The 25,746-nt window shown below is 40.6% G+C and overlaps 1 protein-coding gene across 15 annotated transcripts in view; it reads right to left on the bottom strand.

The window, feature by feature from the left end:
- ANKS1B (ankyrin repeat and sterile alpha motif domain containing 1B) overlaps nucleotides 1-25,746 on the bottom strand; it is a 462,906-nt gene that overhangs the window by 242,495 nt on the left and 194,665 nt on the right. For all 15 annotated transcript variants that reach the window (XM_048500513.1, XM_048500514.1, XM_048500506.1 and 12 more), the window contains 2 exons: nucleotides 11,751-12,322; nucleotides 9,620-9,692 (listed from right to left, as the gene is read on the bottom strand). In XM_048500513.1, the coding sequence (XP_048356470.1) occupies nucleotides 9,620-9,692; nucleotides 11,751-12,322 (645 nt within the window). The remainder of the gene's footprint in view (nucleotides 1-9,619; nucleotides 9,693-11,750; nucleotides 12,323-25,746) is intronic.

Raw genomic sequence — 25,746 nt, 5'->3', positions numbered from 1 at the left:
TCACCCCCCCACACACACACACACATTTAGACTGGCCTTGCTTCCGAATAAACCCTCCTAGGGTCGTGATTCACCCATTTGAAGCGTTGCACGGTTGCTTCACCAAGCTTACTCCTAAGTAACATGCGCCTTGGAGCAAACCATTTTTTCTAAACTAAAACCTCAGTATTCAGGTTAAATTGCCATGTTGGCACTTTGCGATAAATAAGTGGGTCTTGGGTTGCAATTTGGGCACACGGTCTCGAAAAGGTTCGCCATCACTGGCCTATCCTCTCTCCCCATCCCACTTCGGGATCTGCCTCTCCCACATGCCCTCCAGGCACAAAGTTCTCCATGCAAAAGAGACGCTGGGTCTCTGAAATCCAAAAGCCTGAAAGATTGAAGCATGATGGGCATCTGCCATGCAATTCACTCTGTTGACTGGACCAAGAGTCTTCTGACTTGTACTGACTTGTACTTTATTGGCACCTTTTAAAAAACATTTTTGTTTTTCCATCTCACATGGAGATTCCCATGAACTCTAACAAGAATAATACTCACCCACAGGATTGCTGTGTTGGGTTGCAATAGAATGTTTAATTTCAAGCCCACTGCCCACCTCTAGGGGGGGACCTGGCGATCTCCTGGAATTTCAATTAATCTCCAGCCTACAGAGGCTAGATCCCCTGGCGAAAATGGCTACTTTGGATGGAAGAATCTATGGCAGTATATCCTGCTGAAGTCCCTTCCCTTCCAAACCTCACCCTACCCAGGTCCCAGAGCCCAAATTTTCAGGAATTAACTAAACCATAGTTGGCACCCCTAAGGGAAAGGGGGTCAACCTGGGGGCTTCTTAAATAAAGGCCAGCTCATAAGCCAAGCTATGTGTTTTATCAACCCCACCCCTGCCCAAGGTTAAACACGGTGGGTAGAAAAGAAGCAGGGGGAAGGGCAGTTTGTTCCCACAAAAGGGGTTCTGAGATGGATCCCCCCACTCCAGGGTCTTCACTTCTGCAACAGTCCTGAATTGAGATTCTAAAATTTGGTTTTCATATATTTTGTTTTATGTATAAGTTTCTTTATATTGTAAGTTGCTTTGAGCTGTGTAAAGAAGAAAGATAGCTACTAAATTTTGAAAATATATAATAAATAATAGCCTCTAATGAAGTTATTAGAAAAGCTATCTGTGTCAGGTATTTCTCTCAAAGATACCAGTGAGGCTGTGTTTTGCCAATTGCAGGAAAATAATACAAATTCCCCATGGTATCTTACAGACCAACCATACATACCTCAGTTTTTGATATCTCCTTTTGGGAGTTACTGTTCACCTGCCTCATAAGAAGGACTCTTGGTTTGATTTCCATATGTATGTGAAGATGCAGTCATCTTACTAACCAGCCCCAGAGAAATGCATACCAAGTCTAGGAGAGGGAATCAGGGTGCATCGCACCTTTCCTTCCAAAGCAGGCCAAGAACGGTCCTAAGTTCTGACTTTCCCGAAAGCTCTAGGAAGGAAGAGAGGGGATATTCCTGCTATAGGGCAAAATCATCCATTAAGCAAATATTAAAAGGCAACAGGAACAGAAAATGTAATAAAGTGGGGAAAGTGATGAGGAGTGCAAGGCCTCTAGAGGAAATATCATACCTCAGGAGGTAGCTTCAGTTCCATCAGAACAAAGCTGTTGGACCCTATTCAGCCAATCTCCCATGAAGGCTCCAAATTCACACCTTCCCTGGAAGGCGAGCTGGAGAGCTCTTGCACCAAGAAGAGCAGAAGCAGGGGCCCCACTGCTTACTTCCCAGCTCCCATTACATGCAACTCCACTAGGCTCCTCCACTTGGCCTGACAGACAGAGCCCAGTCAGCAATGCACTCCCTGGCATTGGGGGAGCTGCATGGCCTGTGCCCGCCCCTCCCACTCTGGCTGGGGAAGGACCTGCAATTCATCCCACATACAGTCTCACCCTCCTCCATCCCACCTGCCTGCACTTTCCTCAGCCTGTTTGCCTGCCCAGAGCCCCATACTGGGCCATGCTCAGCTCTGAGCCCAGCTGCCTTCCTGACCTGTGTGTGGGGAGGGGGTCAAGTGGCCAAACACATCTCTCACAATCCAGGCTAGTGGCAGCTTTGGAGACAGTCCCTCCTGCCCCCCAAGAATGTTTCCTTTCACTGGACACAGTGTGTAACAGACTTCCCTCTGTGATACACCTCTGAAGATGCCAGCCACAGATGCAGACGAAACGTTAGGAACAAGATCCACCAGACCACGGCCACGCAGCCCAGAAAACCCACCACAACCAGTTGAATCCGGTTGAGAAAGCCTTCGACAATACAAAGACAGGAATAGTGAAATACTTGTTACAGCAAAAAACAACTTCTTAACCCCTCTCTCAGTAATACTGCAAAGCAGAAAAAGTAGAAAAAGAACAGTTGTGTGAGGGGTGGGCTATATGTTTCAGGTAATGGCATTTGCTCCAGGATTTTTTTAATTCCATTTTGGGTTGGTTAGTTCTCAATAATTCTCAATATATATATATTTAAATGCTGCTTCAATATGTAATTGTGCAGTAACACTAGAATGCCTGCACTAAAGAAAGGAGAGGGTTGTCCTCCTATATCACGAAGACATCCTGCCCCCCTCAGGAATAATACATTTTCAGCAGCAGCAGCAGTATGTGGAGTAAATGTAACTGAAGAGACAAGGTAGAAAATGGCCAAAATGATGTTGGGGGAAAGGAGGTGTGCAGAATTATTTCACAGAAAAAGTTTTCAATGCACAAGGTTTGACCACTGGAAAAATCTGTATTAAGCTGGGCATGCGGAAAAGACTTTCAGCTGCTATAAATCAGATTCCCTGCCAGTTTCTAACAGTAGTGTATTTTGCCATAAACAAACATACTTTTAAGATTTAAAAGAATAATAGCTGACTAATGTCATGAAACACATTTTGAAATGTGGCAAGAGTACATTTCCTTTCTCCGTCTATTGGCAGATTTGATTGAAAAAATTTTGTTTCTTCAGATTAATTCTAGGACAGCAAATAGCAATTTTTGAGTGTACAGATACTTTACCAACCATATAACATAACCCAAAGAGTATTAACCAAAATGTAATATATATTTATCCAGAAAATATTTGGGCCATCTCTCCATAATTTTGTTCAAGGTGACTTACAAAGCAAAAATAATATAATAAAATAATACAAATAATAATATAAAAGTTATCAATATTTAAATGATCTATAAAATCAAGACAGGGCATAAAAGCAGTATTAAAAAATCAGCAACCTCAATAAAACTGTCCATGGGCTTGAAGATACCATAACAGTCTTTTAAAGATGGAACTCCTCAGTTAAAAAGCAGGGGTAAAAAGAAATGTTTTAACCTGGCACCTAAGGTACAGCACAGTAAGCACCAGATGAGCCTGAAAGGGGTGGGGTATTCTAAAGGCAAGGCACCACTACTGGGAAAATCCTGTCTCTGGTTTTCACCTGCCTCACCTTTGTAGGCAGAGTTACAGAGAGTGGGCTTGAGAATCGGATCTTGACTGGCAGGCTAAATAGTAAGAGAAGAGATGGCTAACAAAAGGCTTCAAGTACAATAGATGAACATGACTCCTGGATATTTCCTCTATTTTATTCCATCAAAAGTAGAGTTTTCAAATGATCAGTCATGCTGAAGGTTGAATTTTTAGTAGCTGAAATTGAGTTTTTCAAACTTTCTGATGTAATTTCCTTTCTATTTCTGTATAACACAGTAATTGTTTGCTTTTCTTCAAAGTTATTTTCTCTTCATATTCTTTTATTGCATATATGTGTCCCCTTGTGTACAGGATGATACAATTTGTACAGCTTTAATGTTTTTTGCGCAAATATATCAACAGCCCTTTAAAAATGGTAAAAATAACTGTTCCAGTTAACCAACAGCTTTCCCAGTAGCCAGATGAGGCTATTACATAGTTGCAAAAGTGACTGCATAGTTAAGGAATGTAGGTTGTAATGTTCTGCCCTTAAAATGCCAGAAAAATCTATTCACAATTATTTTCTAATCAGTCTGATATTTGTTGCAGACAAGGGGTGTTAGCTGTTCCAAATGGCTAGTAAAAGTGTTTTTATACTGCACATGTTGAAAGTTTGTGAACAATCTAAATATACTTTCAGCCTTTGCAATTCCAATTTACATCCTGTTATAAATTCACAAATATTGAAGAATGTCTTGCTTTGACTGATTTGGTGAAAGCCACTGTGTAGTCATTAACTTGTGACAGTTCATAGTCGTCATTTAATTTATTCACTGGAAAAAACATTCACTATTATTCCCTTTTCTGCTAAAAAGGGGGAAGGTTAAAAGTATTTTAAAAATTATCTAGGGCCCTTTCCGCACGGGCGGATTATGGCGCCCTGGGGATGGCAAAAACGCCGTCCCCAGGGAGCCACTCGCACAGGGGGTGCAGCTGCTTTGCAGCCGCGCCGCCCTCGCCCCGCCCGAGCGGCGCGAAGCCGCCGTTTTCCAACCTCGCTTGGGAAGCTAGGTTTATGGGAAACAGCGGCTTGGAGCCGCTGCCATGCGAATGGCAGCGGCTCCAAGGTGCCCTCCCCCCCTTCTGCCCTCTACCTACTGTGTCTGTGGCCGTCCGGCGCAGGGGCAAGGGGGGCGTGTCCCCAGGCCTTGGCGATGCACCGGATGGCCACGGACACGGTAGGTCGGCCGGGCGACGGTGCTCCGCGGCGCCGTCTTCCCGGCTGTTTCTGGAATACGCCGACCCAACCCCCATCGTCGCCGTGCAGAAACGGCCTAGGTATTTATACCCCAAGGTTAACCCCAAGTAGCTTACAGTATCATTCATCACTCTTTCGTTTTATCTTTACATCAACAACCATGAAAGGTAAGTAAGGCTGAGAGAAAGAGCCTGGCTCAAGGTTGCTCAGTAAGCTTCCATATCAGAGGAGAGATTTAGACATCAGTCTCCGAAAACCAACAGTCTAACCTCTACATCACACTGGCTTTTCTGTTACAGATCAGTGTTGATGTATTGTTATGCCTCTGTAGGAAAGCATCAATAATACAAGTATCCCTTCATGTAATCAATAGATTTACATTTCAAAAGCAATTCCCGTTCAAGAAAAGAATTAAGTCACTTGTAATTTTCAGTTTTTCCCTATTGAGTACCTCCATGGCAGATTTCTGAAACTCCCAAGGGATCAGCAACTATTCCCTTCTGGTCTTGGTCGACCAGAAGATCTAGTCTGTTATGTTGCACTGCCCTCTATATGATACCATTCATTGCAAACTTCTCACCCCAATCTTGTCAGAATTTACTGGAACTGATGAAGATTGTCTTCAATTCCTGTTGGCCATTTCAAATGTTATCTTGAGATGAAATGGCTGGATTAATTTTTAAATTGTTATGGGTTTCAATTGTTGAAGGCTTAAATTAAATTATATTTTAACTGTTATATGGATTTGTAAATGCTGGAAATTGCCTTGAGCCTGTATAGGGAGGGGCAGTATATAAATATAATGAAATTAAAGTAAACTAAATAAACTTTTGTTGTCTACCTCCCAATTAGGGTTGCCAACATCCTGGAGATCTGCAAGGATTACAACTTATCTCCAGGTGACAGAGATCAGTTCACATGGAGAAAGTAGCCTCTTTGGAAGGTGGATTCTATGGCATTGTACCCCACTGAAGTCCCTCCTCTCCCCAAAAGTGCCATTCTCAGGCTCCACCCCCACAAATCTCCAAGTATTTCCTAATGTAGACCTGGCAACTATTCCCAATTGTGCCACTGCTTCTGCTTTCTTTTCTTATGGAAAATCAAATAGAGTATTAGATTTACAGACAGAAGAAGCTGAGTTTGATTCAATGTCTGGACTAAAATCCCAAGATTCTTTTCAGATAAACATTCCAGAAATAATCTATTAAAATTGTTCTAAGACAGTTTTTTAAGTTGATACAGTATAGCCAATCCCAAATACTATGACTAGTTATCCTTTATTCAAATATTATCAGTTTTATCACCAAAAACTGTCATGCCTGTTGGCCTCCTCCCAATAACTACACTTAGGTTGACTGAAAGCAGCATATTGTATCTGGGTAAATGAACAGGTACACTCCAAAGGGTTTTTTTTTTTTGCTGGATCTAGCATTCTCACAGTAAGCAGCAGCAGCCACCTATGTTCTCTGCTATGCACCCACTCCTCCCCTTAACAGTTTTCCCAAAACCGAAAGTGTTCACATGTCAAGCAGTTCCTTCAAGGTCAGAATCCTGATAAGGGCTAGGTGCTGTCCGGTTAGGGAGGGAAAACATTACTACAAGCCTCTCAACAAGTCAAACTGTAGCACAAGCAGGGAATCTTTGGTGCCACTGTCTCTTGGACTCCCTTGGGTGCACATGGTAAGACCCTAGGAGGGATAGGGTCTTGACAAAAAAATTATGAATTATTAAGTTTGTTAAAGGAGGTCACCTCTCCATTGCAACAGAAGAATATTTGATGTGATTTCCCATTTACTCCTTATACTCCTGCAATTTCTGGGAAACGTATTAGAACAGAAGGAGGTAAGGCAGATCAAGAGAAAGCAATAAAAGGCACATCCTATTCAGGCTTACACAAAAGCTTCCATATGGCACTTTATGCACCCTGATTATCTGTCTGTTTGCGTAGTAAAATGGAGAGAGTCTAGGGCTGTGAAGGTGAAATCCAGATATGGGAAGACTAGATGTGTTTTTCCCTGTGACTGTCCTTCATTTTCATGTGGAAACACGAAGACATTAAATACTGAACATGTATCATTTAAAAATGTAAAGATCTTTTCTAACATACTGAATTACACAAAAACTTAAGCTGAAACCCTATATACTGAGATGTATATTGCAATCAATAACTGACTGCTGAAAATACATACACATGATCAGGGCTGCTGAGAACTACCATTAATGCCCAGAAAGATTCCACCTGTGCCTACCATATTATCCTGTGTCACATTTTGTAATGTTATATTTGCATATTTGTTATTTTATATTTGTATACACAAACGTACCAATATAGGACACACTATCTATAAGCAGGATGTGAGTCCAGCCAGTGACTGACCATCCCTGATGCTGACTGAGACTGAAGACACAGCTTCCACATTGGAATCATCCCTAAGGTAATGCTGAAAAGACAGTTTCAATTTCAGTGTCTTTTTAACATTTCTCCCACTGTTCTGGCATTTCAGGTTTTACAATGTCAATGCTAAGTCACGCTGTTTTCAGAAAATGAGGACTCATAAAAGCCCTCCCAAGATCTTCACAGTTCATCGAGCAGCACCACTGAGAGGTCAGTCTATAAGGAGATGTCTTATTGCATTTCTCATTGCTGTGATCTTGCTGGCCTATCCTGATCTGAAACAGGATGGCAACTGTGCTAAACACTTGCATGTACACATGTACGTTATTGTTTAGATTCAGCTTCCAGGAACAGAATGCCATTTTAGAGTCTGTGTTCTCCAATAAACTTCTATTGAAGGTCTATGAATGTGAAATATGATGCAAATATTTTCAGAGAAGCAGATGCACAAGCATTTCCCCTTCCAGAATGCAAATTGTCTTAATGTCTCCCCTTCCTAGTGATTCAAAATCTAAATAGGAAGAAAACCAGAAAACTCACTGAAATTCCATTCAGGTTATTAAGCTAGAAAAGCAATCAACATCCCTTCATAAAATTTCCTTTTATTTCATTGTGTTGCAAAACAGGATCACAAAAGTCACCTTGTTTTCACACCATCAAACCCAATGCACAGCAGTATAATCTGAAAAAAAAATCAACATTTGAAAATCCCCAAAAGATACATTTAGGTTCCTTTGCCTTGACCTACAGTTACCAATTCCTATTGCCATGCCTACACAAAAAAGTCAATAGAATTAGATATTAAAATTCACATTGCTGAACAAAGTGTTTAAACAAAGCCAAATGGTTTCTGACTTTAAAAATATTGGCTAGCATACCTGTGCCCATTATGTCAGTGTAAGACAACTAAGTAGTTACTTCTAGATTTTCCTATATTTGCTGATCTCTCTGCTCTTTGTCATATAGGCACTGCCAGTACAATACATCACACTAAATGTGTATCCACACAATGAGTATTTAACATTATAATACAAAGAATGAGCTTATATGTGATGGGTGTTTAAGTATAAAGATGTTGTAACAGAAAATGGTGGCATAAGTCCAAAGCCCTTGCCACTAGCACAACTGGCAACATCCAAGTGTTGTTCCACCCCCCACCCCACCCCACCCCCCCGCCATAGCCCCAGACCATCCCCACTGCTTTGGCAGCGGTGACAAGGGTGCAGGGATGTTGATGCATCATTGAGCACTGCATCCCACTACTGCAGAGGGCCTTGAGCTTATATCCAGCAGCTGCAATCTTTACTCAAGACCAGGAGAGTGTCTGGGTGATTCATTTCACACTTCCAAGCAACTATCTTACTCTGGGTAGCCCTCTTTTTCCAAACTTTAAGCAATCAGGATTCTCAGGCCGTTTCAGCACAGCACAATTATATTGGGTTACAATTGGTATTTTACTATCCGGGTCTATTTTATCCCAGTTTCTCCCTTCGCATGGCTGCCTGTTTCTGTGAAGGAATCGAGTGAAGACCAGGAGGAAATACTTTTTGTATTTACACCGCAAGCATATCCGTGCATGCACAAACATCCCTGGTGTCATGCATTCTGGTTGGCTGTTGCTTTTTTTGGCAGCAGCTTGAATGAACATATCCACCCTTCCTTTAAACTTGCTGGCGCGAGTGGGGGAAAACGAAGGGCCCTCCTTTTCCAGTTCTGGATAGGGCTTGGCACAGGTCTAGACATGGCAAGCGGACACAAAAAACAATGGGGCACAGCATCACATCATATTTCCTCTCACATTCTCATATTTTTCTGGAAAATGAAAGACACCCCCCCCCCCCCGATATGCCCACTAACATTCGGCCCAAAGTGCACATCTCCCTAGCTATGTGCATTGTGTTTCCTTCCTCTTCGAGGAATGGAAGACATTCCAACAAACCTTATAGGGAACATTTCTGCATCTGCATGTTGAAAACTGCAGAAACTGTACATCATGTTCTGTATTACTGTCCCCTTCATAACAAGGCCAAAACAAAGTTTTTCTCCACTTTATTGATGGGCTTAGAGTGCTGGACAGACCAGCAGAAGATTGTTTATTTGTTAAACAATTAATCCAGGGATGCTCTAGAACAAACGGCCAGGTTTTTATGTACGGTCATAAACAATAAATCTTAATTTTTGCTCTGTATTTTATCCTTTAATCTCTGTATTTTATTTTAAACCCTGTAACTCATGCCAGTAACAGTTATTTATCTTGTCCACAGGCACCCCACTTTGCCTCTGTAAACTACTCTGAAGTCAATGGAAGTTCCAAGTAAACATGTCTAAGAGTAGGCTGTTCATTTAGGACTGTGCATCCAATTTTGTGTTCAAAAGCAATGCATAAAAATGATGAATGAAATTAACAGGGATATCAAAACAAGTTATGATGCAGTCTCAATATATCGCTAGGTTTTATGATCTTCCAAGCAATCATTGAAGTTTATTATTTAAACATTTCTGAAGAAAATAAAATTTTTCTTTCTTACTTGCAACGCCGTCATTAATCTCTTCTAGTCCAGTGGTAATGCCAGCATCTATGGAACTCATTATTTTATCAATCTGCAAGAGAGAAAACAGGGAAATTATTCAATTCCGTCATTATACATTTACAAGCACATAATCATAGTAATTGCTTTTGTTATTTACAGGACAATAGTACAATCAAGAACTCTACAGAGGGGGAAAATAGACAAGTCTGTTCGTCTTCTCCAATTTCATTCACTTTAACAGTAATATGAAGTGCTGTTTGCACACAGGACTAGTAACATGGAAGCTGTTTCAGTAAACTTGCATATGAAGGGCACATAAATTCAAGGTCTGTGGTGGGTTGATATCATGTTATCATTAAAGGCAAGAACAACAACAAAATCCCAGAATGGAGCTATGATAACAACAACAAAAAAAGAAATGTTGAATATCTACAATCAGTTGCTGGGGCTCTCGACAAAAACTGCAAGTAGATACAAACTTCATATAACATGCACCTGTAATAAGGGTAGGGGTTGTTAGGTCCCCTAACCTGGACCACCAGTGGGGGATTGGGGCCAGACTTCCCAGAACAGGTTGGGAATCTCCTGAAGATTTGGGGATGGAGCCTGGGGAAGACGGGGGCCTCAGTGGGGTACATTGACATAGAGTCCACCCTTCAAAGCACTAGGGAAATGACTTCTGTAGTCTGGGGATGAGTTATAATTCAAAAAGATTCCCAGGTCCCACTTGGAGGCCAGTATCCTTATTTAAGGGTTGGAATTCAAGTCAGGCACAGCCTACCTAGTCCTTTTAAAGAGCAGGCATACCCTATATCATCTTAGGCTTCCATTTAACCTTTTATTTGTTTTAGGATAGCAGAAAACAATAAGATACATATCAAAAATTGCAAATGATTTAATTTTAATCAAAAGCTTATATAATGCACATTACATAGACTTCACTTTCATTGGCTTTGCTCATATTTGTAGTTCTTATTTTGTCTTTACGGCATCTTGTACCCAGTGGGTTGCAAACACTGCTTTATATTACCTACTGGGGCCACCTTAAATCAGAATTCCACCCCTACCTATATTATAGCTGGTATAAACTACCCTCAAACTCTTGTCCTTCTTACCAGGTCATTCAAAAGATATACATGCTTTACATTTTCAGACAGGGAGCATTGGGGGGGGGGGGGGGCAGGCATCATTTTGCCCCTGGTGCCATCCCCCCGCCACGCCACTGACAGAGGTTTATATTTGTGCCGTTCTCCCTAGAAGCTAAAATGACCAAACTGGGGCAATCATACTTAGGTCACATTATGAGATTATAAGAGTCACTGGAAAAGACAGTAATGCTTAGAAAAGCAGAAACCCAACATAAGATGGACTCAATCAAGGAAGCCACAGCTCTTAGCTTGCAAGAACTGAGAGAAAGGCAGGCAACAACAGGACATTTTGAAGGTCATTAATTTACAGGGTCTCCATAAGTCCAAAGCAACTTGATTGCATGTAGCACCCAAACACACAGAGTAGGGCATTCGACTTTTTCACAGCAGCAGCCCCCTGCACTATATTTTTAAAAATAGTTTATTCTCCTAGGTAATGCAAACTGAGTTAGAAACAACTTTTGAAACTCTCCCAAATTTCACAGGGGCTTGAGAACCGATGAGGAAGGCTAACTGAAAAAAGAGAATGCAAGAATAAAAAACTCCATTGTACACAGGGAGCTGCCAGGCAGTAGTCTCAATTTTCAGCCAAAGATTAGGACTACATTCTACCCTTCGGGGCCTAGGAATCTCTCAGAATTACATCTCATCTCTAGGGCTCATTCTGCACATGCAGAATAATGCACTTTCAAACTGCTTTCAGTGCTCTTTGAAGCTGTGCGGAATGGCAAAATCCACTTGCAAACAGTTGTGAAAGTGGTTTGAAAATGCATTATTTTGCGTGTGCGGAAGGGGCCTAGACTACAGAAATCAGTTCCCCTGAAGAACTCTATGGCATTAGAGCATACTGAGGTCCCTTCCCTTCCCAAAACCTGCACTCCCAAGGCCCCATCCCCAAATATCCAGGAATTTCCCAACCTGGAGATGGCAACACTGCCCTACACAGTTTCTAGCTTTCATGTATATACAAAAAGTCTTACTTCTTCCCATTCTGAAGTAAAGGAAGGTGCTCTTTCAGAATTTTCTCTAGAGCTTTTTGAGTCTGCTGTAGGTTCATTCCACTTTCTTCTTGCTTTTTGCTCATTAGGTGGGTAGGAAATTAGGTTAGAGTCTGATTTTGAAACGTATTTGGATAAATGCATATCAAGCAGTGTCTTTGGCAAAGATCGTATCCTCCCAAGTGTGCAAGCACGTTCTACAAACCCTGCAGCATTAACAACCCACTGATCCCCAGTTCTTGTGATGCTGGCAAGTGTATTTGCTTCTACAATGCTACTTTTAGAAGGAAATATAGTTCTGTTTAAAATTGGTGGCTTTTTCTTTTTTGCTGGGAAATCTGTGCTATTTTCTCGGTGTAGTTGCACTGGATTAAAAATACTCCTGTTCAAATTATTTTTGTTGTGCAATTCATTAGCTGAGCTGGCTTTTCTGTATAACTGAAGTGGATTTTCAGGTGGGTCACAAACTGGTGATGATCCATGAAGTAGGCCAGCAAATTGCTCAGAAGGATGTGCTTCAAGAAGGTCACTTTCAATGGATGTTTGTTGGGTTTCTGTAAAACAAAAGGATTTTTTTTTCTGTTTATGACTGTAATAAATATTCCTGGTTTATATTTATTCAAAATCATTTTACCTTGATGTTTCCTCCTGTACTGCAAGATGGCTTACAAGCATTAAAACTACCAACAACACTGTTAAATCACAACATGAAAGTCAAAAATGGCAGAAAACAACTCTGCTGGGGTAACTGCCCTGGAAGGGAGGGGTGTGTGTGTGAATCCACCAGCTTGGCCACGTACTGCTCCCATGCATGGATTCCCCTTTGGATGGGGCCATAAGTATGCTTTCTTTATCAACTCCACTGGGTAAGAACGCCTATGGAAAAAACGGCATGTCCCCAGCTACCCAATAGACTTTATATATATATGAAGCTTAGTTCTCACATCCCAAGAAGTTTTCACCAGTATATATTTTTGGCTCCCCAGACTTTTTTTACAAAATACAACACCCCTCACCCCCTTCAATTCACATATAAACCTGTCAGGTCCTTCCCCATTCATTAAAAATTCCCCTGAACCAACAAGGATGGTATGGAATCAGAACAAAAAAAATTACCAGTCCATTAATTTGATACTGTTTTTATAAGCATATTTGCTCAGAATACATGTAAATGATAGTGATTTATATTACAGCATATTGAAAAGTATCCATCTCTAACAGAACTTTGTTAACTGACAGCGTTTAAAATATAAACTGTTTTATTTATTTTTTTGTAATTGCTGTATTTGTTTTTGTCTGGATTTTTGCAAATTATGTCAACCCTTAAGCAAGAGACGTTGTCTAAAATCTGGAAGAGTTTTTCCCCATTCCATTTGTTAATATTCCACTAACCCCCTTACTAACCCTTAAATTTCTGATAATGATAATGTAAAAAAGTGTCTATATTGTACAGAGTGTTTATTAAAGTTAACATAAATAAGTCATGTTAGGTTTCCAGTTGTCTCGTATCTTTTAGTTCCTATTTTTGCAAGTGTCCTTTATGAAACCAAAATGGTTTACAGCACCAAACCATTCATAAATCAAGGCCCATTTATATTATGTAAGAGTATACAAACACAAATCTGTTACCCGCCCCCAAGCATGCATTCCTTTTGCATTTCATTTCCCAATGTGTACAATCGAAGAGTTGCATCGTCGAAAATCCATACACCAGAATATGGTCCAGGCATGACAGAATTAGAAACAAATTTCCTTACAGTCAAATTTATGGAAGCCAAATTATTCACACCTATGTAACAAAAATGCATATTTCAAAACAAGAGTAAATCTATCAAATGAATAGTGTCTGCAGGAAAAAAATCTTGGTAAATCAATTCTATCTCCCACATTATACCAATACTAACTAAGCACTGAGGTTGCCATAGTAAAAGATTCTAGCGTGGAATAAAATCTCTTGCTTGAAATGTGTGCCATAGCTATGGTAACAAAGGCATTATAACACATGGGCTACTAATCTATTTAAATTATCCCTGTGTTTGATCCAAAAAGAAATTTTAGTGATAGATATCCAGAATATATACCTATGAAAGTATCATCAGCAGTAATTGCCACACAGTCACTGGAGTGAGTAGGAATCAATAGTGGTAAAAATAACATATACATTAAAAAGAACAAAATTCATACTGTCTTAATTGTAAAATATAAATGTTCATATACAAAATCAAAGAAAAGTACATTGGCAAAGTACATAAAATGGTTTTGAACACATGGCAGCTTTTCTCACTTTAAGGGTCATACTGTATGTTGTGCAAGAGAACTGATAAAAGACAGCTGCATAGATGATAATGTTAAACTTCTTTTAATTACTTTGGACAGAGTCATGACAAACTTGTACTCCTTTTCACTGAAAGAACAATTAATGTGTTGAATTCCACAACATCTACATTTTCTATTATATTTTTAAAGATGTTTTGTCAGGTATAATCAATTTTAATTTGTTCTACAAACCAGGGCTGCATGTGTTTAGCACAACATGGCAGGAGAGAAAAGAAGGCGGACCAGCCAGACCAAGTACCAAGGATCATGAAGAGAGGCTGGGGAGGAGAGGCCAGGCTGACTGGCTTCTGTCTCCATTTGGTTCTCTTCTCCCTGCGATAGTGGCCCAGCAACACTCCCCGTACACAGAGGGGTATGAGGGGCAATTTTCTGGGGGGCTCCCACGTGATGAAATGGCCTCCACCCAGGGACATTTGACCCCATATGTCCCCCTGGGCAGTATGCTACTGCATGCAAGGGCATTACAAGTTTTCAGGTGAGAGGGAGTGGGAAAAGCTGTGGGAAAATCTGGGAGAGGAAGAAATGATAAGTGGGAGGAAAGAGAAAGCACTACCAGCAGTAGTAGTATAGAAGGGTGACAAAGGAATGCAGTGATGAAAGATCTGGAGGGAGGTAGAAAGAATGGCAGTGGCTTGCATCCATCTGGGACCCTGAGGCTTGCTGCTCCAAGTCTGGACTGCAGCAGATAAGCTGAGGGAATTGGGTGATATTGGGGATCAGGTGGGGTATGTCCCTATGCTGTGCCAATGCTACTGCAATTTAATTCAATAATAGCTGTGACCAGTGGTGGGATCCAAAAATTTTAATAACAGGTTCCGATGGTGGTGGGATTCAAACAGTGGCGCCGCCGCACACATGCACATCCGGTCCCTATTGGTCAGGGAGGTTGCTTTAGTAACCCCTTCTTGGCACTCAGAAAAAAATTAGAAACCACTTCTAGAGAAGTGGTGAGAACTGGTTGGATCCCACCTTTGGCTGTGACCACTTTTTCTCCAGTCCTGTGGTTAGTATATATTTTTTCTCTCTCTCACTCACTCCCTTCCCTCCTCCTAGGACTGCAAACAGATGAGCTGTCAGAGTTGCCAGGAGCTCCATGGAGCCTTTGTGGAAGGAGACAGACAGAGCCATCCAGGTAATTTTGGTGTCTAGTTTCTGGACTTATTTTTTTTTTTGAGAGAAAAGACAGGTAAGGCAGATGTTTGGCTAGTTGAACATATTATGCAGTTTCTGCTATATCTGAAGAAAGTATCTGTGAGGTTGATGGGTAGATATCTGGCAGCCTAAGTCTCTTCCTCCAATTCATATGGTTTGCCTAACTTTTCAAGACATCTATATATTTAGAAGAAAATTGGTCATCATGAGGGACTTAATATAGTAGGTGCCTGTTCACTCCAGATATAATGAAGACATCTGACTTACTCAGCTCAAGGATTGAAGCTATTCTTTTCAGGGCAGCTGCCTTAATGATGATTTTGGAGTGCTTGTGATTAGTGAGCTGGTACCCATCCCACACGGGGCAAATTGGATAGTGTCTTGATGAGGGGAACTTGCAAGGGGAATTTTTCTTTTGCATGTCTCAGAATCTGCAGAGGGTTTTTTTTTCCAAAACACATTAATGTGGGAAATGGAATATTGATTGTAATGCATAAGGGGGAATGCACCTCTGTGTCCATTTTTGGTAGTTCAGGACTATTTGAAACAGTTTGTTATCTAATGACCCTTTCTTCCTACAAGTCAAGATTTACCCTGCAGGTGGTAATTGTGTAGGATCAGGCTTCAGGAACAGGCACAGTCTAGAGTACTGGATCAGTAAAGCTCTGGACCGGATCTAGCAGGAAAAGGCAAAGGCCTTGCAAACTGGTTGATCCTGCAAGGCTCTCTTCCAGGCTGCAGTTTAGGTAGGCTGAGATGTAGAGTCCAGCTGTATTGCCAAAACACATGCTTAAGTTCCTGAGGAGTTTCTAAACACTGGCCAGGATCCTGCAATGACTTATCCTCAGTGAATGCTCTACCCAGGTGTTGTGTACAGATCTCCTGGCACTTTGCCTCCTTTGTGCCATTTCAGCCAAGGGCCTCTCCTGGCAGTGACCTTGAGGACTGGAAGACTGGGGGGCCACGGGGCTGGGCTTGAGTCCTTCATGGCAGAAGCCCGGAGAGTTGATGGAGATGCTTCCCTTGCAGGCCCTGGCAAGGCAGCCTCTGGTACTGAAAAGACATTGTCTTCAGGTGAATCTGCAGTTCTGGGCTCTTCCTTGGCTCTCTGGTCATAAGAACATAAGAACAAGCCAGCTGGATCAGACCAGAGTCCATCTAGTCCAGCTCTCTGCTACTCGCAGTGGCCCACCAGGTGCCTTTGGGAGTTCACATGTAGGATGTGAAAGCAATGGCCTTCTGCGGCTGTTGCTCCCGAGCACCTGGACTGTTAAGGCATTTGCAATCTCAGATCAAAGAGGATCAAGACTGGTAGCCATAAATCGACTTCTCCTCCATAAATCTGTCCAAGCCCCTTTTAAAGCTATCCAGGTTAGTGGCCATCACCACCTCCTGTGGCAGCATATTCCAAACACCAATCACACGTTGCGTGAAGAAGTGTTTCCTTTTATTAGTCCTAATTCTTCCCCCCAGCATTTTCAATGAATGCCCCCTAGTTCTAGTATTGTGAGAAAGAGAGAAAAATTTCTCTCTGTCAACATTTTCTACCCCATGCATAATTTTATAGACTTCAATCATATCCCCCTCAGACGTCTCCTCTGCAAACTAAAGAGTCCCAAACGCTGCAGCCTCTCCTCATAAGGAAGGTGCTCCAGTCCCTCAATCATCCTCGTTGCCCTTCTCTGCACTTTTTCTATCTCTTCGATATCCTTTTTGAGATGTGGCGACCAGAACTGAACACAGTACTCCAAGTGCGGTCGCACCACGGCTTTATATAAGGGCATGACAATCTTTGCAGTTTTATTATCAATTCCTTTCCTAATTATCCCCAGCATAGAGTTTGCCTTTTTCACAGCTGCCATACATTGAGTTGACATTCCCATGGAACTATCAACTAAGACGCCCAAATCCCTTTCCTGGTCTGTGACTGATAGCACTGACCCCTGTAGCGTGTATGTGAAGTTTGGATTTTTTGCCCCTATGTGCATCACTTTGCATTTTGCTACATTGAACTGCATTTGCCATTTCTTAGCCCACTCACCTAATTTATCAAGGTCCGCTTGGAGCTCCTCGCAATCCTTTGTGGTTCTCACCACCCTACATAATTTGGTATCATCTGCAAACTTGGCCACCACGCTACCCACCCCTACTTCCAGGTCATTTATGAATAGGTTAAAGAGCACTGGTCCCAATACGGATCCTTGGGGACACCACTCCCTGCACCTCTCCATTGTGAGAATTTCCCATTTACACCCACTCTTGCTTCCTGTTTCTCAACCAGTTTTAATCCATAGGAGGACTTCCCCTCTTATTCCTTCATTGCTGAGTTTTCTCAATAGTCTCTGGTGAGGAACTTTGTCAAAAGCCTTTTGGAAATCCAAGTAGACAATGTCCACTGGTTCCCCCTTATCCACATGCCTGTTTACATCCTCAAAGAACTCTAGTAAGTTTGTAAGACAGGATTTGCCTCTGCAAAAGCCATGCTCACTCTTTCTCAGCAGGTCTTGCTTTTGTACATGTTTTATAATTTTATCTTTAATGACAGATTCTACTAATTTACCAGGAACAGATGTCAAACTGACTGGTCTGTAATTTCCCGGGTCCCCCCTAGTTCCTTTCTTAAAGATTGGTGTGACATTGGCCATCTTCCAGTCTTCAGGGATGGAGCCTGATTTCAAGGATAAGTTGCATATTAAAGTGAGAACATCAGCAATTTCATGCTTGAGCTCTTTAAGAACTCTTGGGTGAATGCAATCTGGGCCAGGGGATTTGGTAGCATTTAGTTTATCAATGGCTGCCAGAACTTCTTCCTTGTCTACCACTATCTTCGTTAGTTCCTCGGATTCGCCTCCTAAGAAGCTTGGTTCAGGTGCAGGAATTTTCCTCACCTCCTCTTGGGTGAAGACAGATGCAAAGAATTCATTCAGCTTTTCTGCAATCACCCTGTCATCTTTTAGCACACCCTTTGTTCCTTTGTCATCTAACGGGCCTACCGCTTCCCTTGCTGGCTTCCTGCTTTTGATGTACTTGAAGAACTGTTTGTTGCTGGTTTTGATGTTCACAGCCATGCGTTCCTCATAATCCTTTTTTGCCTCCCTTACAGCTAACTTGCTTCTCTTTTGCCACCATTTGTGTTCTCTCTGGTATTCTTTATCAGTTAAGTTGGACTTCCATTTTCTAATTTTCTGTGGTCCTTCACAGACACTGCATCCTGGAGGTGGGCTAGGAAATGGTGCATAGGGGCAGGCATAGTGTAATCTGGTTTATTACAAAGAAGGGTTTGGAAGTTAATCCCAACAGGATAGATAATGCTAGCTGAAAAATAAACCTGAACCTACATTAGATTTGTGAAAGGGTTTGCCTGGATGTATTGATGGTTAGTAAGTGAGGTGAGGTGAGGAGCTGAGTTTTGCTGCAGCCTTTCCTGATTGGCATAGCTTAGATGTCCATAACTAAGCAAACACATGGGATGCTGTTTTTTTTCTGGTCATCTTCATGTAAATCCTGATAGTGATTGATGCATGGTGATAGCCAGCATCTCTCAGGACAGTTGCGGTGAAACTAAGAAAAAGTGAGGCATAGCACATGTGTTGAACAAGGCCTTTTCTGCACAAGTCACCTAGAATATTTCCAGAATATTTTCAATTCCCCCATGATGTTTGTCCTACTCACCTCCTCCAAACATTTCATGGCTGCTGTGAGGGGTTTTTTTTTTGCTTATTCGTTGAAATGATACCTCTTTGATTCATTGCTTTGATGCTCTGTAACTCCATTTAATTGATGCTTTGTTGATTCACCCAAACAACACATAAAATAACAAAAATATAGTGGCAAGGGGGAAAGGAGTGAGGTCAGGGACATGAAAAAATGGTGCCAAGGGGAAAGTTGGGTAACAACACAGAGTCGTGGAAAATAGCAGCGGGAAAGATAAAACGTTTTAAATATGACTGCACAGCTCAGAGAAGTTTTATCTGAATGCTTCATTGTAAAAGTGTTTTCGGAAACCACAGGAAAAACTGCTTGGAAACATTTTCAGAACCAAACAGGGAAAAACTTGTGAGAGCTCCTTAAAGGGAATGTTTTATTGTCATCCTGAAAATGTTGTAAGTATCTTGTGCAGAAAAGGCCTAAATGTGATAAATCAAACACTGGCAAAACCAATTTGGCAACCTTTTAGGGAGCCTGCACAAAGAGACAGGGGAGTGCAGGGGAGACAGACTTTATAAATAGTGCAGTTCGATTCTTTATCAGTAAACCCTAACTGAAGCCATGCATGCCTGATGTCTTCATTTCAGGGTATTAGGGCAACTCCTGGGCATGCACAGAGGCACTTCAAGCTTCCATATAATCTTTTAGATTCCAGCCTCAGTATCTAAGTTTTCTTGCATATTTTTGAACAAGCAAAATTAAATCCTTGTTAAAACTGTCATCTCTAACAACTCTATTAAACCACTGTCCAATGCCAAGACTTCTAAATGCCTCTTTCATGTTCATTACACTGTTGACAGTTGGTTATTTATTTGTTACAAAAGAACAATACACAAGGTCATTAGTTTCATTGCACAGACTGTCTGCATTTTATTATGGCTACTCTTCAACAATAGTGACCTTACAAAGTGGTTCATTTAATTCCACCTGCCATAAACACAGCTATAAATTTTCCATGGGCAATTTTGGCTTGAGTCATGATAAATAACTGTCAGTAGAATAGGTCACAGGAATCATGCTGATACTGATTAAAACTTTCAGGTTTTAGAACAGCCAAACTACTTTAAAATTACTTTGCAGCTGGTTATCTTTTGATGTACATATCAGTAATCTGCATTAATATTTTATTAATACATCACAGACACTAGACACTTAATAACATATGCAAGAAGTATTATCTATATCACCTATGTAAAAAAATGTATTTGAATCCAAAGAACTATCTGGCATAGGTTTGTATTTCTGGAATAACAGCCTTCTAAGTTGATAAGGACGTAAGAAATTTTGTAGGCACCTATAGTGGGGGAGTCCCCACTGAATAGCTTTGGAATAGGCTATCAGCATGCCCATTGTGCTGGCAAGGGCTAGAAAGGCATACCTGGGACTGCTTAACAGTAGTCTGATCTTAGTTCTCAGAGACCTTTATTTCTCCACCGGAACAAATAGTTTCCAGGTTTGTGTGTCCAGTAGAAACCCCAAATGCTCCAAACTTTGGATAGTTCTAGTGAACTTTTCTTGTGATTGACCATGAACCCATGACATTCGAGTGTCTGGATGGTCCTTACACAGTCTAGTCTGGCCTGATCAGGGGATTCTGATCTTATCAGAATATCATCTAAGTAAGGGTGTAGATTAACGCTCTGCTGCCTTAGGAGAACTATCAAGTTTATGAGCACCTTGGAGAACATGCGAGGTACCATACAGAGTCCGAATGGGAGTGTTTTGAATTGGAAATGGTCTCTTCCTATTCAGAATCTGAGAAAGTGGCAGTGACCCTCAAAGATTGGGATATGGAGATATGCCTCCAATAGACGGAGGGAGTCAGCTATTGAGCGTAGGGTCTTCATCCTGAAATGCTAACTTTATGAAGGTGTTTACATACTTGAAATCTAGAATTGCCTGCCATTCCCCGTTCTTTTTGGGGACCATAAACAGGATGGAATATATGCCCATGCCCTGTTGGTTGAGTGGTACTGGTTCCACAGCCCCTATCTAAACTAGGTGTGAGACTGCTGCCAGTTTTCTTAGCCTTTTCTCCCAGTTGTTGGACAGAGGGAATAGAATGAATCTGTTGGATGGTAGAACAAAATTATATCATGTAACCTGAGGTTATGATGTCTAAGGTCCATAGATCTATGTTTGACAGGGCCCATGCTTTAAAGCTATGCTTTAAAAATATAGGCTCATTCCGCACACGCAAAATAATGCACTTTCAAGCTGCTTTCACAACTGTTTTTGCCATTCCGCACAGCTTCAAAGAGCCCTGAAAGCAGCTTGAAAGTGCATTATTCTGCGTGTGCAGAATGAGCCCTAGTCTGATATTTACAGGATTCTGTGATTCTGTGGTGCTCCAGAACATACAGTTCTATGTACCAGCTATTTCGAAGGAACTGGCCCAAACCTACATGCAAAAGTGCTATAGTTATGCTTAGTTTGTGTGTCTATATAACCATTTCAGCCTACATGCCTCACTTAACCAAGCAGAGTAGGCATGTGTGACAGTAGCAATCTGTCAAAGCCAGAGGGGGTACTATTGCACTCAAGGAGCTGTGAATTTTTATTTCTAGTTTCCGGAGTTGTTTGAATGAACTTTCTACAGAGAGTATTTCTCAAGGGAGAAAAGTCAGCATCTCAACAAAGAAATGACAGAGATACTTCATTTGTTTTTGACTAACTTGAAGAATTCATATATCACTTGTGATGACCTGGAAATTCATATTTTATGCAAAAGGGAAAAATATAGGCCACCTAGAAAGCAGCATATGAAAATATTACAATCTAGAAAGCAGCATATGAACGTATTACAGCATACAAGTATTGCAATTAAAACCTAAAGGGCATTGAAGTTCTGAGCAACAAACCAGTAAACTAAAATATTCTGATTTAAGGCAATTAGTACCATTTGTTTCAACTAGATTAATTGTAGATTATAAATAAACTATCCTTTTATATACATGCACAGTATCTTTCAGTTGGTGAAGAAAAGTGCTGTCAAGTTGCAACTTGCCACTGCCTAACTCTGCATAGCAACCCTAGACTTCCTTGATGAAGTCTCATCCAATTACTAATGAGGGCCAACCCTGCTTAGCATCTGAGATCTGATGAGACTGGGCCAGCCTGGGCCATCCAGGTCAAGGTTCTTTTCAGTTACTAAGAAAAAATTTGAGAAGCAATTTAGTTTTCTACTTATTTTATTTGAAGCTTCAATGCTTGACTTTTTTTCTTAATGGGCATCACAGCATACCATGAAGAGGACTTGCGCACATCCTTGCAATTCTGTAACATCTTTTTAGACTTGCTGTTTTGAGATAAATTTTCCTTGTATTGCTCTGTGTGTTCAAAGTCAACCACATTGATTTCTAAATGCTTAATCTGAAGATTAAGACCACGGCCACACAGCCCGGAAAACCCACCACAACCAATATCTGATTTGTTTGCCATCAATGTGTAAAGAAGTTTACTGCCAGATGATTGGTCACATCCTTGATCTAAAATTTCCCAACCCAGCATTGGCAACACCAGATGGGGCCTAGGTCAGTATATAAGAAGAGCCTTTTCCCCATAGGTACCTGAGTGGATAAAGAGTTAAGGATGCAGATGCAGGCGAAACGTCAGGAGACAATGCTGCTAGAACACGGTCATACAGCCCGGAAACCACACAGCACCCCAGTTAAGGAACCCTTTATTCCCCCCTTGAAGGCCAAATAGTTAATTATTTAATCACTTTGGTCAACCCAACACAAAGACGAGTACTTGATCTTGCTAGATTCAATGTTATGCCCTTTTCTCCGTGGTAGATTGAACAATCATGAGGAGTTTTTTTAAAAAAAAACACTAATGTTTGTTAATAGTTATCTCTTAATGCAGAGTCCCAAACATACTGTTGTGGCCACACTGCATTTCCTAGCATTCTTACTATTAGAGTTATGCATGACTTCACTCTCTGACATGTTGTGGCTGGCTCCACCTCTTGTGATAGCAGTTTTGTAATAGCACCCACCACCCTGCATCAGAATCCCAAGGGAGTCTGCAGGCACAAAAAAGTTGGAGACCCTTGTCCTAATGAACCTGAGTAGGTCCAGATGAATTGTCCAAATGCCCCCACGGTGCTGATGTCCATCTAGTCAAGTACAATCTCTGTCACACACCCTATAGCAATAGCTATTTTCCCATATATTCCATGTTCGTTCTCTCTCATTTTCTATAAACTAAATTATTTGTGATTTAATAATCAACATCACAAAATTGATTTAACCAGTGTATATGTAAAAAGTACTAATAGTATGATAAATAGTGAAAGCTCTCATTTTGTTGTCAATGTCATACCCTTGTAATTACCTCTTACATAGGCAGCACTATCTGTATGGTAATCTCTGCTCTATCCAAATGCCTTAAAATAAGGTAAAGCCATTTTTATTGCATGAGTTATCGAAACATTGTATATATTTTGACATAATTCTTTAAATAGAAACTGCATATAAATACATACATAGAGACTTATTCATGAGCCTATATACCTAGATGAGAAGCCCAACTGTTATTTAGTAGGATCATTCAAGTGCAGAGTTCTTAGCTTTCATAACTGCATTGCAAATGTCACTATTCTGAGCATTGCAACTCACAGTAAATAACAGGCAACAGAGGAATTTTCAAGTGCTAGCAATTCCAAGGAATGGCAAATATTTTGTAGCGGTATTGTCAGCAGTCATTATGACACTGCTTCCTGTGTAGATAGGAGAACCTACAGGAGTGTGTTTGTGTGCATATGTGCATGTTTTTATTAATGTTATTATATTTATAACCTGCCCATCATGGCCAGGTGTGTGTATGTGCATTCAGTTGTTTGAGAAATAAAGTTTACTTTGGGGAAGGAGTTGTTGGGCCTTTATAGGAAATGCAGGGGCTGGGTCACAGTAAGCATACCTAGGAGTCACTCTGCCAGAAAAGAAGGATGGTTGACTGGTAACTGTCAAAAAACCATGATATAGAGAATTAAGTTTAAGTGTTAGATGGTCTTGAAGAAATGATGCTTTAGTACCATTGTATGTGAGGTAGAAGAGGTATTTACTGGATACTTCTTTCTAGCAGAAAATTAAGACGTTTCAACTTCATGTTCATGTTATTAATTATGTAACACTATCAGTGCCCAACAACACAAACTATAAGAATAAAATGAATATTACAAAAGCTATGCAACTAAAAGAGCAAAAGGCAAGAAGGAGAATACGTAGCAAAAAAAAAAGTCAAGATAAATGCAGTTCATACTACAGACACAACCATCCCAGATAACAGCATCATAAACAGTTGGAAGAGTCTAGCTTGGCATAGTCAGGCACAGTTCACAAATAATTCTGCAGTCTTAAGCAAGGAACCAGTCCTATCAATGATCATTCAAAGTGAACTGAAAAACCCATCTTCACCTAATTTTAATAGATGTGTGTCTTTTGAATAAGCAAACTAAGAAATGAATGGATCTGGCAACGCAAGGGATGTAGTACACTTGGGGAGCTTTTAAAAAGAAACTTTCTGCCTCATGCACTGATATTCAAGGCATTGAGACTGGAAGACAGAACAAAATGATATCCACTCCTGCACATAATATTCTTCATTGAAAAGAAGCATATTGTAATTTGTATTTGAATTACAAGAGATAATTCTTCAGTATGAGATCTGATTGCCATCTATACTGTGTTGTATGTGCTTATGTTCCTGCATGCTGATGTGCTGAATGGAGGCTGCAATTCTATGGATAATTACCAAGAAGTAAACTCAATTGAACAGAGTGAGATGTGCATAGGATTGCAGTTTGCATGGATACCAAAATCAATGATCTAGTGCTTGCAGATAATAAGAATAAAATAACAATGATAAAGAGAAGGAGAAAATAAAGGCTGTCTTCTCTGCTGGACCATTATTTCATGTTAAAATAATGGTTCCCTTTAACAATATTTTAATAATATATTTTAATATCATAGCAAAGGTTTTCCTTTTTAGTGCTGTGAGCATGAGAATGAAGATGCTATTTTTGTTAGCAGAACAAAACAGGCAAGAAGCTGTGGAACAGACGGCTAAGCCTTAATGCCCCCTCTTTAAAAACATGATCATAAATTTGTGCTATTATGCCAGATCAATAGTCCAAGTACCTATATTAATGATTTGACCAGATGTGTTAATGAAGCTAAAGCTAAAAATTGTTCCCAGAATACAGTAATCAGAAATATACTGCTTCCAAAAGAAAAAAAGCTCCCATTTAGCTATTGTGTATAATAACTATTTATATAATTTGTCTAATCATTGAATAAGTACATTTATCCAGGTGTGGCAAAAAAAAACCTGCGGGCATCAGAATAAGGTTTTCAGAGCCAGCCTTGTGTAGGCGTGCGTGTGCAGGAAATGTCAAATTAAAAGCAACTGTACAAACTGCAGTTGCCTGGGGTTTTTCCTATATGTTAGAGGTTTCCTTCATCATCAATTGAAAACTCAATCTGGATTGTACAAGAGTGTGCAGATATTTTTATGACATGATCATGCAGCATTGGAATGATATAAATCAGCAATAGTTTACAAAATGCAATAATTCTATGGAGGATGATAGTGATCATGCCAACATGAGGTGGCAATTAATTTATTGGGCGTTGTGTGAAACACTTCTATTTGTTTACATTGAAACAATTGCCAGTCAATTTTAATAATGACCATGAGTTTTCTCTTAATGTTGCTCACAGATATACCCTATTATATAAAAGGCTAGCCATGGTAATAACAACTTACTTCCAACCAA

Source organism: Sphaerodactylus townsendi, linkage group LG06 (genome assembly GCF_021028975.2).
Source record: "Sphaerodactylus townsendi isolate TG3544 linkage group LG06, MPM_Stown_v2.3, whole genome shotgun sequence".
NCBI lineage: Eukaryota > Metazoa > Chordata > Lepidosauria > Squamata > Sphaerodactylidae > Sphaerodactylus > Sphaerodactylus townsendi.
This window is presented reverse-complemented; position numbering and strand designations above follow the sequence as displayed.